Genomic DNA, 14,790 nt, shown 5'->3' with positions numbered 1-14,790 from the left:
TTTGGTACTGAAGGGGCGAAGGTCGGTTACGTGATTACTCACCTGACGGGCCGAGCTCGTCTCTGGGGAACGGCAGAGTTCGAGCGCCAGACCCTAGCATGTTCGACCTTCAACCTATTCGCAGAGGAGATGCTCAAGGTATTCGATTTGGAATCCACAACTGCCAAGGCATCTCGGACTCTGATGAGTATTCGCCAAGGTAGAAGGACTGTTGCAGATTACTCCATCAACTTTCGAACTGTGGCAAGTCGGAGCTCCTGGAACATGGAAGCATTGGTGGATGCTTTCCTCCACAGCCTGGCGGACTACGTAAAGGACGAGCTGGTTTCCCATGATCAACCCCCCCACTCTCGATGAAGCCATTGCCCTGGCTGTCCGCATCGACCGTAGGATTCAGGCCCGCCGTCGTGAGAGAGGGCGCCCGGGTCCATCCACCAGCACACGGAGCGTCCCAACTGCCTTTCTGTCCTCACCTGCCACACCATCTAGCCAGCTGGACCAGTCTGAACCGATGGAGATCGGCCGCGCCTCCCTAACCCCTGCAGAGCGCCAGCGACGCCTCACCTCCAACTTGTGCCTGTACTGTGGTGGGGATGGTCATCGAGTCGCCACCTGTCCAGCAAAAGCCGGAGCTCACCGGATGTAGGAGGAATCCGGATGAGCTCAATGAACATTCCGCCCTCAATCAGTCGTAAACCCCTCATTCAAGTCTGTCTTCACCTGTCTGATTCTACCCACACTCTGGCAGCTCTGGTGGACTCTGGAGCAGAAGCAAACACATATTGACACGGGACTTGCTCGTCAGCTAGGCTTGGAAAACCATCGCTTGTCCACTCCTGTTCCAGCCCGGGCCCTGGATGGTCACTTACTTGGCACAGTTACCAGCATCACAGCTCCCGTATCTATGATGGTGTCAGGAAACCACCGTGAGACCATCCGCTTCCATCTGCTCAGCTCTCCAGGCCAACCCCTAATCCTGGGCTACCCTTGGCTCCGTCTCCACAATCCTCACCTCGATTGGGCCTCCGAACTGTGAAAGAGTGGGGGGTCACCTGCCACCTGACCTGTTTGCGTGCTGCCTCGCTGCCCCCCGGCTCAGTACCCCCAGCATTTCCCCGACATTTCTAATGTTCCTGACTGTTACCATGGTCTCCGAGAGGTGTTCAACAAGACCAAAGCTACGTCACTGCCCCCACACCGTCCGTACGACTGTGCCATTGATCTTCTCCCTGGTACTGCTCCACCCAAAGGACACCTCTACTCACTATCCCCTCCGGAAAGAAAAACTATGGAGGAATACGTCAAGAACTCCCTGGCAGCTGGACTTATCCGCCCGTCTTCCTCTCCTGCTGGTGCCGGGTTCTTCTTTGTGGGAAAGAAAGATGGTTCTCTTCGCCCCTGCATTGATTAACGAGGTCTCAATGAAGTCACAGTGAAGAACCGGTACCCTCTGCCTTTACTCACCTCTGCTTTTGAGCTGCTCCAGGGATCCACTATCTTCACAAAACTGGACCTTAGGAATGCTTACCACCTAGTGCGAGTAAGGGAGGGTGACGAGTGGAAGACTGCATTCAACACCCACACCGGCCATTACGAGTACCTGGTAATGCCATTTGGCCTCACCAACGCCCCAGCGGTATTCCAGGCGCTGGTAAACGATGTGCTGCGGGACATGCTGAATAAGTTCGTCTTCGTGTACCTGGACGACATCTTAATATTCTCCAGAACTCTGTCTGAACACATCCGTCATGTCCAGCTGGTTCTTCGTCGACTCCTGGAGAACTCTCTCTACGTCAAAGCAGAGAAATGTGAGTTCCATGCTAAGACTGTGTCATTCCTGGGATACTTCGTCACTGAAGGCAATATCCAGATGGACCCTGCAAAGGTCTCGGCAGTCACCTCCTGGCCAGTTCCGAGGAATAGGAAGATGTTGCAGCAATTCCTCGGTTTTGCCAACTTTTACCGGAAATTCATCCAGAGCTACAGCTCCGTCGCCGCTCCCCTCACAGCTCTGACCAGCATTAAACACCCTTTTTTCTGGACCCCAGAGGCCAACACCGCCTTTCATACCCTCAAAGCCCGGTTCACCACTGCCCCATCCTCCAGATGCCGGATTCAGACCGGCAGTTCGTTGTCGAGGTGGATGCTTCTGACGTGGGTGTCGGGGCCATACTCTCTCAACGGGCAGGAGAGGACAACAAGCTGCACCCCTGTGCATTTTTTTCTCGCCGGCTTTCTCCTGCTGAGCGCAATTATGATGTTGGTGACCGTGAGTTGTTGGCTGTCAAGGTTGCCCTGGAGGAGTGGTGTCACTGGCTGGAGGGGTCCACAGTTCCGTTTCTGGTCTGGACAGATCACAAAAATCTCGAATACATCTGCAATGCCAAACGTCTTAACCCCAGACAGTCTCGCTGGGCTTTGTTCTTCACCAGATTCAACTTCACCCTGTCATACCGCCCAGGTTCCCGAAACACCAAGCCGGACGCTCTCTCCCGTCAGTTCCAGAAGGATGACACCCCTTCCCAGGAACCTGCATCAATCCTGCCTGATCCCTGCGTTGTAGCTGCCGTGACCTGGGATATCGAGGTGGAACTTCAAGAGACCCTCCGTGGCCATCCCAGTCCCAGTGCATGCCCAGACTGTCGTCTCTTTGTCCCAGAGAATTTAAGGTCCCGGTCATACAGTGGGGACACAACTCCCGCCTTGCCTGCCACCCGGGCTCCGCCCGCACCTGCCATCTCCTTGCCCAGCGATTCTGGTGGCCTTCTTTGAGAAAGGATGTCCGGGAATTCGTCCGTGCCTGCCCCACCTGCAATCAGAACAAGTCCTCCACTCGGCCTCCAGCTGGTTTACTCCAGCCCTTGCCTGTGCCCACACGACCCTGGTCCCACGTCTCCTTGGACTTTGTAACTGGCCTCCCACCATCAGGTGGGATGACGGTCATTCTCACTGTGGTTGACCGTTCAGCAAGATGGCACACTTCATCCCCCTCCCTAAACTGCCATCGGCCAGAGAGACTGCCCAGGCTGTTCTTGATCACGTCTTCCGTCTTCACGGGCTGCCCAGGGATGTTGTTTCTGACCGAGGCCCGCAATTCACCTCTACATTCTGGAAGGAGTTCTGCCATCTGCTAGGGGCCACAGTGAGTCTCACCTCTGGGTTCCACCCCCAGTCTAATGGACAGTCCGAGCGGGCAAACCAGGAGCTGGAGAAGGCTCTGTGGTGCATGGTTTCTCGCAAGCCTCTGGCTTGGGCGCAACAACTGACGTGGATAGAGTATGCTCACAATTCTCTCACCTGCTCCGCCACTGGTATGTCACCTTTCCAGTGTGTGTATGGTTACCAGCCCCCCCTGTTTCCCAGCCAGGAAGGAGATGTGTCCTGCCCGTCTGCCTTCGCCTATGCCCGCCGTTGCCGTCGTACCTGGTCACAAGCTCGTGCCACGCTACTCAAGTCAGCTGTCGGCTATGCCATTGGGGCTAACCGCCGAAGAACGCCGGCACCCACCTACCGTGTTGGCCAGAAGGTGTGGCTGTCAGCCAAGGACCTCCCTCTGCGGGTGGAATCACGTAAGCTTGCACCTCGATTCCTCGGCCCATTCCCTATCCAGAGGATCATCAGCCCTACTGCAGTCCGGCTCCAGTTGCCGACATCCATGAGGGTGCACCCTACGTTCCATGTTTCGAAAGTCAAGCCGACACATGAAAGCCCGCTGGTTCCCGAGGTGGCTCCGCCTCCTCCTCCTCGCCTTGTTGACGGTGGGCTGGTGTACACCGTTCGACGCCTGCTTCGGTCCAGAAGGAGAGGTAGGGGTCTTCAGTATCTCGTCGACTGGGAGGGCTATGGGCCTGAGGAGAGAACCTGGGTGCCTGCCAGGCGGATTTTGGACCGGACACTCATCGCCGACTTCCACCGCATGCATCCTGGTCAACCTTCCATCCGTAGGGGCCGCCCCAGAGGGGTCCCTAACCGTCCTACCCGCCCGGCTTCCTGTCCTGTGCCTGACCCTGACCCTGTCTCGGTGCCTGTCCAGTCTTTGGTCCGTGATCCTCCGGCTCTCTCTGAGGATGAAGGTGTTCTCTCTGAGGAGTTTTAGCCCTCCGCCGGCTCCCCTCCGCCCGCCCGGTATGGTGGTTTTCTTGGGGACTTCTGGGGCCGTCCCTTGGGGGGGGGGGGGGGTTCTGTCATGAGCCCTCTCTCTGCCTGGTAACACGCTGATTGGAGTTTGATGACTTTCACCTGTTTCTGCTCTGCTCTGCCTCACCCTCACTACCTACCAGCTGCACTGCATTCACCACTCATCATGTCCTGTATATAATGCCTTGTTTTTCAGTCCTCCCTTGTCAGATCGTCTGCTACCAGTACCGGTTACCTGCCTGTTTTGGGAAAAGCCTTTTTTGACTCTACTGATCCCGGATCCGCTTAATTGCTTCTGTGTTCTCCTGCTCCGGACTTCTCGGATCATCCAGCTCCTGCTCTCTACTGGGGATCTACACATGTGCTGATTTTTGGATTTCCCGGTACCTTTGACACTCCCATACCCCCAACCCTTTAATAAACCATTGAACGTGACGCTTTTGGGGTCCTCATCTTGTTTGGTGTCTGACAGCTTCTCAGCTACAGCAGGGAAGGCAGAAACAATACGCCTCAAAGATCCATATTTAATGTGCAATATGCTGTATATGAATGGAGTTAGGCAACGGTAACATCAGATAATGTTACATAGAATAAAACAACAATGGAACATTATCTGGAAATACAACAAGATAAGAAAAAGTTGAGTTTGGTTCATTTCTCTGTTAAAAAAAGATGAAAGGGAGTTTAAAGCGAGAGAATCCAAATGTTTACAGGTTTGATTTAAAACTGGCGACTGTGTTACGGGATCTTTGCCCGCCCAGAGAATTTGGCAGAAAAGTATTTACATTTGTAATAAATAAAAACACCATGGGTGTGATAGGGTCTGTGTGTGAAACTTCACAAGTGCCAATGAAAGAACATAAAAAGGAAAAAGGTATACTGACCTAATGAAATTGCACTACGTTGCACTGTGCAAATGCGTGATGTTTTTATACATGGACATTTTATATACACAAATTTTGAAGTAAAATGATTTTCTTATTTTCCGAGGGTGGGAATGTTATCATCCCTGCCCGATAGAATAAATGGGGTGTCAGGGATAGGGGGTTCTGTACCTCGAGGGTCCCCCATTAATAGCCTGTCTTGCTCTCTGTCAGATGTATTGTACTAAACTGTCGGTTTTTTAGATGTGTGGTACCGGGAAGGACAGTGTGGTACTAAAGGTAGTCAATCTCTTTTCTTTGGAGGAGTGCCAAGGGCCAAAAGCAGCACCTGCCTTGTCTCAGTGATAACAACAGTCTCAGTCTGTGGCTTCACATTAACGTCTTGATAACAGATGCTTTACTGCCTTGACTTTATTTTTTTCCAAAATACTCAGACACTTCTTTACATTTTACTGAGCTGGGGTAGTAACTATGTGGATACTGTTATTAGTGCTGGATACCACTTTTATTATTAAACCACTTCATATTAACAAATACCTGTTCAACCAGTTAGCATAAAATCAATTCCTTTATCAAACCCTGGCATCTGCATTGCATTGTGGGTATCGGGAATTAAAAAGTTAGATCAGTGCATCCCTCAAATAGCCATATAATAGCCTACATTAACCTACACACACACACACACACACACACACACACACACACACACACACACACACACATACACACAGCTGATAACACACACACACACACAGAACGAATAGCGTTGTGCTCCGGTTTCCTGGTTGAACGGCACGTTTCCCAACCCTAACAGAAGGAACACATCTAGAACATTCTTAACTTACACACTACTGCACTTTACCATGTTAAATACTAGAATTCTGCTACAAAGGCACTGTGCAGATGAATGAATATCTATAAAACACTCTGCATCCAATATGACAGCAATCTCCCCAATGTTACATATTCCATGTGTGCAACGGCCAATAGTTAATCTGTAAAACTATATTTTCCTGTATTTGTTGGATGATCTGATGGGAGTTCGCCCCTTAAAGTTTCAGGACATAATAAATCAGTTCTAGCATGACCTTTGCTCCATAGCAACCAGACACCAGCAGGGTATTTCACAACAAGAGTGCACATAAGAGGGAGGAAACACCACCAGTGCGTCAGTAAGAGGCGGAGCAGCACTGGAAAGAGGAGAGCTTCAACGTCACACTCCAGAAATGAAAGTTAAGATTGTCAGAGTGTCGGCCGTGCTGCAGTCGAGACAAGTCTCTGTTTTACTCTGAAAGAAAAGTCAAAGGGACTTCATCAGGTCTTTTTCAACAACACAGCAGAGTCTCTGAACCACTGGTGAGTCCAGCTGATCAGATTTAACTTCCTCCAGCAGGATTAACAGGAAACTTCAGCTCTACTCAGAAAGGAACTTCCTCTCTTTTCATTTCCTGTGAGATGTGGAACAATATAACGACGGCTGTTTGTCTGCAGGCCGCTATACAGTAGCCCACTTTAACAGCTTTAACCAGTCTCTCTGGGGCCGCTCTCAGGACTTTAGGACCTGGTTACTGATCGCCTCACACGCCTCTAGTTCCTCTGGCTGTGTCACAATAAAAGCTGTCCACCAGAGAACAAGTAGGGGGCTTTTATTGTGAAGGAGCAGGAGGAAATGTTGAGTAAGCAGAGCTTTGTTAGCAGTGGTGTTCTTTAAAAAAAACTGGTGTACCAACAGGGTGTGGACAGATCCTGGTCTGTTTTCTCAGAGTACAGCTTTAATGTGCGTGGTGGTTACAGCTTGGTGCACGCTAACACACTTCTGTCTTCTGTCAGATAGAGAAAGAGAGAGAGTGAGCGTGAGAGAGCGAGCAAGCAAGAGAGAGAAAGAGAGATAACAAAAGTTACCAAAATAAAAGAAGAAATCTAACAGAAACCCACTAACAACGTGACCATCATCATGTGACTGGAGAATTCATTAGAACAGGAAGATAAAAACACGGGGAACAGCTAGAGGTCAGACCCAAAGACAGAGGGACAGAGAGAGAGAGAGAGAGAGAGAGGGACAAACAGAGAGAGAAACAGAGAGAGAGCAAGATTTAAAACCCACAACGCTAACAATGTGACCATCATGTGATTTACAGAGATGGGAAGTATTGAAGTACTGATACTTTGTTACTGTACGCAAGTAGATTTTTCTGATAATTTTATTTCACAATTTTTTTGTGGCGACTTTTTACTTTTAATCCTTAATTTTTAAACAAATATCCGTACTTTCTACTCCTTACATTTTAAAAAATTGGCTCATATAGCGTGGACACACAATGACTCAAAGAGAGAGAGAGAGCGATAGAGCGATAGAGAGAGAGTTACCAAAATAAAAAGAGAAAATCTAACAGAAAGCCACAAATCTAACACATGTACAACAGTACACGTAAATGTGCCAGATTGTAGCCCGGGGTTAATTTTCATCTGCAGTCCAATAGGCAGATAAAACATAGGATAGTAACATTTAATATATAAAACAAGAAAAAACAAAAAGAAAAGAAGAAAAAAAGAAAAACAGGACAATTCATTAGTAGAAGTTAAAATGGAAACACAAGTTAGCGGTGGTTACATGTTTGGTTAGCTCTAAGCTTTACCTGGCTCTTAAAGGAGGCCAAAGAGGGATGCTCCCTTGTAGTTGGGGGTAGTATGTCCCATAATGCACTGCCTTTAAAAGATATGGCTGAAGGAGGTTTTTCTGAAAGGAACCTCACAGTCCCTGCTTACAACAGCTCTGGTGATCCGAGTGTGTCTATATTTAATAAACTCCAACAGTGGAGGTGGCGCCAGGCCATGAATTACTTTAAAAATTAAGCACAATGAGGAAAATTTACAATAATTATCAAAACTCAAGAAGTTATATTTATCTAAGATATTGCAATGATGATAAGAGAGAGGTTTTTTATCCAGAGTCTTAAGCGCCTTCTTGTACAGAAGCTCAACTGGTTTTAGGGTAGTAGTACCAGACATAGACCAGCTGGTTTTAGGGTAGTAGTAACCGACATACATCAGCTGGTTTTAGGGTAGTAGTACCCGACATAGGCCAGCTAGTGATGCAATAGTTCACATGTGAAAGTATCATGGAATGCAGAAACATCACATCACACGTTTCTTTTTACACAATGAGGTGCTCAATGCTCCCTGGCACTAAAAGATATTGGTTTTGTACAGATGTTTTTATATTTCTGAGGCAGGAAGTTAGTTTTATGTGACACCGATCATCTGATTAACATGAAGTTCGGAATCAGCATCACATGGTGTTGTCTACACATGGTATACAGCAACATGACCTTTCATTAGTGTGTGTTCACTGTTGCCACATTGTGGCCACAGGAAGTGGTACAAAATGTACAATATGTCTTTTTCAGTGTCACACACTCCACGCCAAATAATGTCTTACTAATGCACACACAGTGTCTGATTATCCCAGAAATGCACAGCCACGTTGACCAGCGCTCAATCAGGATCATTCATTCATATTTATTATACAGTAAGATTAAAAGTAACATTACATTACAATATTTACGGGCCTGACTCAGTTTAAAAACTCATTTAAGCAGGTTCCTGTTCTGCAGAAACATAAAACATTGAACGTGGTTACAGTACGTCAGGACATTTGTACAGGACATCCATATGGACTAGACAAATTCGGACAACTAAAAACAACAATACAGTTTTGGCACTTAAGAAAAGAGACATTTATATAAGACATCAGCTGGGCTAGACAAATACAGACAGTGAAAAACAAGGCTTGGACGATACATGAGAATTAATGTGTGCAGGTGTAACTGTTTAGGAGATGGTTGTGCCTTTTTGAAATATGAGATGGATGATAGTGTTCTGATGTGATATGGGATGTCATTCCAGATCTTGGTGTATGTATAGAAAAAAGATTTCTCACCAAAGTTATTTTTATATGGAGGAAGTGGAATGCCTGTGAGACCAACCTAGTGAGGCGTCCTGGTCTCATATGTGTCGGAAGAAGTGACACAAGTGCTGGTAAGGTGACATTTTGAATCTGAAAATAAAAAGAAATTGTGTGGCTGTTTATGAAGTTTTGGTAAGTCAAAGCCTTAGAACGTGCAAGTGCAATGCAATGGTGAGACCACTCTGGAAGGTCCCTGTGGATCTTGAGATGGTATAGTCGTGCTATTGGTTCAGTGATTTCCTTCGTGGTAAGTGACTAAATAGGAAGAAAGTAGGACATAGTTAAAACACAATTGCATGTAAATAGGTCTCAGAAACAGAAGAACAAAGATATTATCTGATCTTTTTATGGACATAAAGTTTCTGATTCAACTTTTTTGTTAAGTTAGACATGTGTTCGCGGTACGTAAGGTGCGAATCAAGTAGCACACCAAGATATATGTAAGTCTTTGTGACGACAAGTTCTTGGTTAGCAAAAGTCATAGAATCAGTAAAAGAAAGATTTTTTCTGGATGACTGAAAATACGTACATTCAGTTTTCTTTACATTGATTGTTAAATGGTTCTTTTTCAACCAGTCGTGTAGAAGCTGAAGATCAGATAATAATTTGGAATTTATGACATTAGGATTTGAATCAGAGAGAAAAATCACAGTATCATCAGCATACTGTAGACATTTTGAAAGATTACACACTTGAGGGAAATCATTGATGTACAAAACAAAAAGTAAGGGTCCAAGAATGCTTCCTTGTGGAACGCCCATATCAGAGATTTCAGGTTAGGATGTTGCATGATTTATTTTAACGGTTTGCAACCTTTGTTAGGTAGGACAAAAGCATTTCTATCACAGATGATGACATATTAAATGAGTCAAATTTATTAAGCAAAATCTGATGGTTCACTGTGTCAAAAGCTTTATGAAAGTCACTAAAAATAGCTCCAGCAATGTGACCTTTGTTAAGAGAGCCACGTATTTGTTCAGTGAAGAGTAGTAATGAAGACATGGTTGATTGTGTTGACAGTCACTGTTGTTTGTTTCAAGGTAAGAACTTAGCTGGTTATGCAGGGCTTTTTCAAGCATCTTAGACATTACTGGAAGTATAGCAATAGGTCTGTAGTTTGAAACAAGAGTATGATCACCAGATTTAAAAATTGGAGTGATTTGAGCCATTTTCTAATTAGAAGGAAAGACAGATAGCATGATACATTGGTTGATTAGGTGCTGAAAAAGAGGTATTAGGCTATCAGCATGAGTCTTTATAAATGAAGAGTTCACACCATGGATATCATGGGAATGAGAAATTTTTAGTGAGTGCAGTATTTTAATCACCTTGTTCCGAGAGATCTCAGAGAATAAAAACTGATCAGGCGTTGAAGAGAGAACTGGTGATAGAGAGCAGGGAGTGGGAACGTCTGTTGCCAATTCTTTAATATTTTCATTGAAAGCACTTGCAATCTTTTCTGAATCTGAGATGAAAGCACCCTGGAGAGAAATTTGAATAATATTTTTTTCCTTTTCTCAGTTTCACCTGTGATGACCTTAAGGGTCTGCCACAAAGTTTTCGGATTAGTAGCAGATTGTGTAATCAGCTGTTGAAAATAATCTGCCTTGGCCTTGCGTAGTTCAGCTGTACATGTATTTCTAGTTTGGATGAAATTAGTTTTACTCTCTGGTGTTTGACTCAACCTATTCATTTAAAGAAGAGAGGCGTTCTGTTTGAGGAGTAGAAATATTTCAGAATTTATCCATGGTAATTTACTCTGCCTAGGTCAAACCTTGCTGGCAGTAGCATATTTATTCTGTATTTTTTTTAAGTTTAGTGTGAAATTGCGTCAAAATTTGTTCTGGATTTCCAGTGACAGCTCGTCATTCCAGTCAACAGCACTAAATTCAGTATTGTATTGAGATAATTTTAAAATTGGTATTTTAGGTGCAGAGTAGGGGCGTGAGTTTCCCAACATGAATAAGCTTTCCCTGCTGGAGATCAGATATAATGCAGCTTTAAGGAGTCCCGTCCCCCCTAGGAGATCAGATATAATACAGCTTTAAGGAGTCTCCAACTAACCTCCCTATGCAAATTTTCGCCCCATCATACTACTTGTGTGTGTTGACATCACATTAGACTGTAAGTAAGTCATAAATATTAACTTATAAATATTTACCTTGACGTCAAATAAAGTGGTCCTGTCATTAAGAGATAAGACCAGTTTGGACCTGTCTTTAAGACATAAGATCAGTTTGACCTGTCATTAAGACATAAGACCAGTTTGGACCTGTCATTAAGACATAAGACCAGTTTGGACCTGTCACTAAGACATAAGACCAGTTTGGCGAGAGTGAACTCGGAATCAAGGTGATTAAGAGTTTTGGACAGATAATGTTACTTGTTGCTAAGTAGTTCACGTAGGCTGTAGGCTGAGATCAGTCTGTTCACAGATTTTGAATATAATGTTTCTCTTTTTATTCCCACTGTGTGTAGATATGGCTGCTGCAAACTATCTGCAGTCTGAAGATCAGTTTCTGTGCTCCATCTGTCTGGATGTGTTCACTGATCCTGTCACCACACCATGTGGTCACAATTTCTGCAAAAACTGCATCACGGAGCACTGGAATACTAAAGACCAGTACCTGTGTCCGCTGTGTAAAAAGGTTTTCAACACAAGACCTGAGCTGCACGTCAACACTTTCATCTCTGAGATAGTCGCTCAGTTCAGACAGTCAGCTCAACAGAAAGCCAGTAGCAGCAGCTCAGAGCAACAAGTGTCCAAACCAGGAGAACTTCCCTGTGACGTCTGCACTGGAACCAAACTGAAGGCCCTGAAGTCCTGCCTGGTGTGTCTGGTCTCCTACTGTGAGACTCACCTGGAGCCTCATCTGACCATGTCAGGTCTGAAAAGACATCAGCTGATCAACCCTGTGGAGAACCTGGAAGGCAGGATGTGTGTGGAGCACGATAAACCTCTGGAGCTGTTCTGTAAGACCGAACAGACATGTGTCTGCATGCTCTGCGCTGTTTTAGACCACAAGAAGCATGATGTTGTTCCTCTGAAAGAAGGATATGAAGGAAAGAAGGTGGAGCTGGGGAAGACAGAGGCTGAAATTCAGCAGATGATCCAGAAGAGACGGCTGAAGATTCAGGAGATCAAACACTCAGTGGACCTCAGTGAGGAAGATGCAGACAGAGAGATAGCAGAAGGTGTTCAGGTCTTCACTTCTCTGAAGGAGTCTGTTGAGAGAGGCCTGAATGAGATCATCAACACCATCAAAGAGAAGCAGAAAACAACAGAAAAACAGGCTGAAGCTTTCATCAAAGAGCTGGAACAGGAAATCTCTGAGCTGATGAAGAGAAGCACTGAGGTGGAGCAGCTCTCACGCTCTGAAGACCACCTCCATCTTCTCCAGGGGGTCCAGTCCCTAAACATTCAACAACCTCCACCCACCAAGGACTGGAGAGAGGTCAGCGTCCATCCATCATCATATGAGGGGACTGTGATTAAAGCTGTGGTTCAGTTGACAGAGACTCTCAGTGAAGAGATGAAGAAGCTGCTTGCTGAGTCTGAGCTGAAGAGGGTCCAGCAGTATGCAGTGGATGTGACTCTTGATCCTAATACAGCATACCCAGAACTCATCCTGTCTGACGATGGCAAACAAGTGAATCTTGGTGATGTGAAGAAGAATCTCCCCAACCACCGAAAGAGATTTTCTAACCATCCTTGTGTTTTAGGAAAACAGAGTTTCTCTTCAGGCAGATTTTACTTTGAGGTTCAAGTCAAAGGAAAGACTGAATGGGATTTAGGAGTGGCCAGAGAGTCTATCAACAGAAAGGACATAACACTGAGCCCTGAGAATGGTTACTGGACAATATTGTTGAAAAAGAGAAATCAGTACGAAGCTAATGATGACACTTCAGTCTGTCTCTCTCTGAAGCCTCGGCCTCAGAAGGTGGGGGTGTTTGTGGACTATGAGGAGGGTCTGGTCTCCTTTTATGACGTAGATACTGCAGCTCTTATCTACTCCTTTACTGGCTGCTCCTTCACTGAGAAACTCTTCCCATACTTCTTTACTGGTTATATTTATGGCCGTAAAAACTCTGCCCCTCTGATCATCTCTCCTGTAAGAGTAAACTAATCAGAATAGGAATATTTTATTGATCCCCTCAGGGAATTTGTTTGTTGCAATTGCTCACAGTCAAGGTGAAAAATAAGAGTAAGAAAAAAGAGTTGATAAATGTATAAAGTAACATAGCTAGAGTACATTGCAAGAAATACAAAGTTAAGCAGAAGTAAAGTGAGATTATGTGAAAAAGTAAGATTAGGTCAAAAACAGGACCGTGTCCAGGATTTGAGCATTACAGACATCCAAATTTAGTTTTTATTTCCCTGACCTAAATATGCACATTCCACCACATTTGGAGAGCAACTATTGCACAACAGTTGGGTTGGGGGGGCAGTGACAATACAGTGCCTTCCTTTTTCTTTGGGTCTCATCATGATCTTGTTCATCTTGTCCCTTCCCAAGGGAAAGCTTTGTCTGAAGTAGTCTCTTCATTTCAGATTGTCTCAGTGAAGAAATTAAGCAGAGCTCAGTTGATCCATTTATATAGTAACAGTGTATGGTTACATTAAAGGTTACTGTTCTCTCACAATGTTAAGATAACAACATTAATCATACAATTAACCAGCTAGCACACCATATAAGGTAACGTTAGCATTCATCCAAGGGAAACTAGCTAACATTACATTAATATTGGATGGCATCAACGGCCACTGCACTGTTTATATGCAGCGCGACAGCAAAGGAGCTTTTCGTCAGATGTCTGGAGATTAATAGCATTGAAAAGTAAATTTCTACTAGTTATATACACTAATTTGTCTATGTTAAGTACCTGCTGTAGTCACTAGAAAGAAAAGTCGTTTGTTGACACTAAACCCAAAAACAATGGTGACGGTCATTTACTGGATAGTTACGACGGCAAAATCCACTTCACTGCCTACTCAGTCCCCCCCCCCCCCCGCACACAAGATGATCAGACAGAGGAACAAGTCATATCTTGGTGTTGTACAAGTTTTATTTATACTTCTCTTTTTTTGGGGTGGGGGGTAAGGGTAATACAGAGGAGATCCGGACCTCCATGTCCTTTAATGGTAGATACGGCCATGGTGGAAAAGATTCTGTTGTTAAATAATGCTACTGAAGTATAGTGTAAATATAGAGTAGGCCTACAGTATGAACATAAAGTACAGCGTGCACATGAGTGGCATCAGTGAATAAATAGATATTGCACATGTAACAGAGTAATTATTGCACATAATTGCCCAAGTATATAGAGATTCAGGGTGTAGACATGTGTGTTATTAGTCCAGTTTTCACACTCTAAGTGTGTAATGCTTGAGGAGGAGTTATATAGTTTGATAGCCACAGGCAGCAATGACCTTCTGGGGCCCTATTTGGGTGGAGGGGTCTCAGCCAGTTTGCTGTCGAGTGGGGGGGGGAGTTGTAGATAGTATTTTGAATAGCACTCTCCTCTTACTTATTTCATTTATTGATTTATTTCTATTTCCTGTGTTGATTGATTTACACTTCATAGTTAACAGGTTGTATTATATGTATCTGATTACATAATCAACACATTAATTTGATACATCATGACACACGTTATGTCGACATTATCTATTTAAACCTCTGTTAAACCCACAGACATTTATTATAACTTCCAGAAGAAATCCGTTTCTAAAGACACCAAATATGTCAAGATGATGTTTGAGTTCATTTGCAAACAAATGATGCAGAACATCCACATTTA

General features: G+C 44.9%; 1 protein-coding gene across 1 annotated transcript; it reads left to right on the top strand.

The window, feature by feature from the left end:
- Positions 1–6,135: 6,135 nt before the first annotated feature.
- Positions 6,136–13,564, top strand: LOC116685076 (E3 ubiquitin-protein ligase TRIM39-like). Its single transcript, XM_032510337.1, has 2 exons — positions 6,136–6,377; positions 11,467–13,564. Exon 2 carries the CDS (start codon positions 11,469–11,471, stop codon positions 13,113–13,115), a length of 1,647 nt encoding a protein of 548 aa, XP_032366228.1. The 5' UTR covers positions 6,136–6,377; positions 11,467–11,468; the 3' UTR covers positions 13,116–13,564.
- The last annotated feature ends 1,226 nt before the right edge of the window (positions 13,565–14,790 follow it).

This window comes from Etheostoma spectabile, unplaced genomic scaffold (genome assembly GCF_008692095.1).
Source record: "Etheostoma spectabile isolate EspeVRDwgs_2016 unplaced genomic scaffold, UIUC_Espe_1.0 scaffold00569500, whole genome shotgun sequence".
Lineage (NCBI taxonomy): Eukaryota > Metazoa > Chordata > Actinopteri > Perciformes > Percidae > Etheostoma > Etheostoma spectabile.
Note: the sequence above shows the minus strand (reverse complement) of the source record. Positions and strands in the feature narration are given on the sequence as shown.

What these genes read in the sequence shown, in the direction of transcription:
- LOC116685076 (XM_032510337.1), top strand. Translation starts at nt 11,469, where the DNA reads ATGGCTGCTGCAAACTATCTGCAGTCTGAAGATCAGTTTCTGTGCTCC.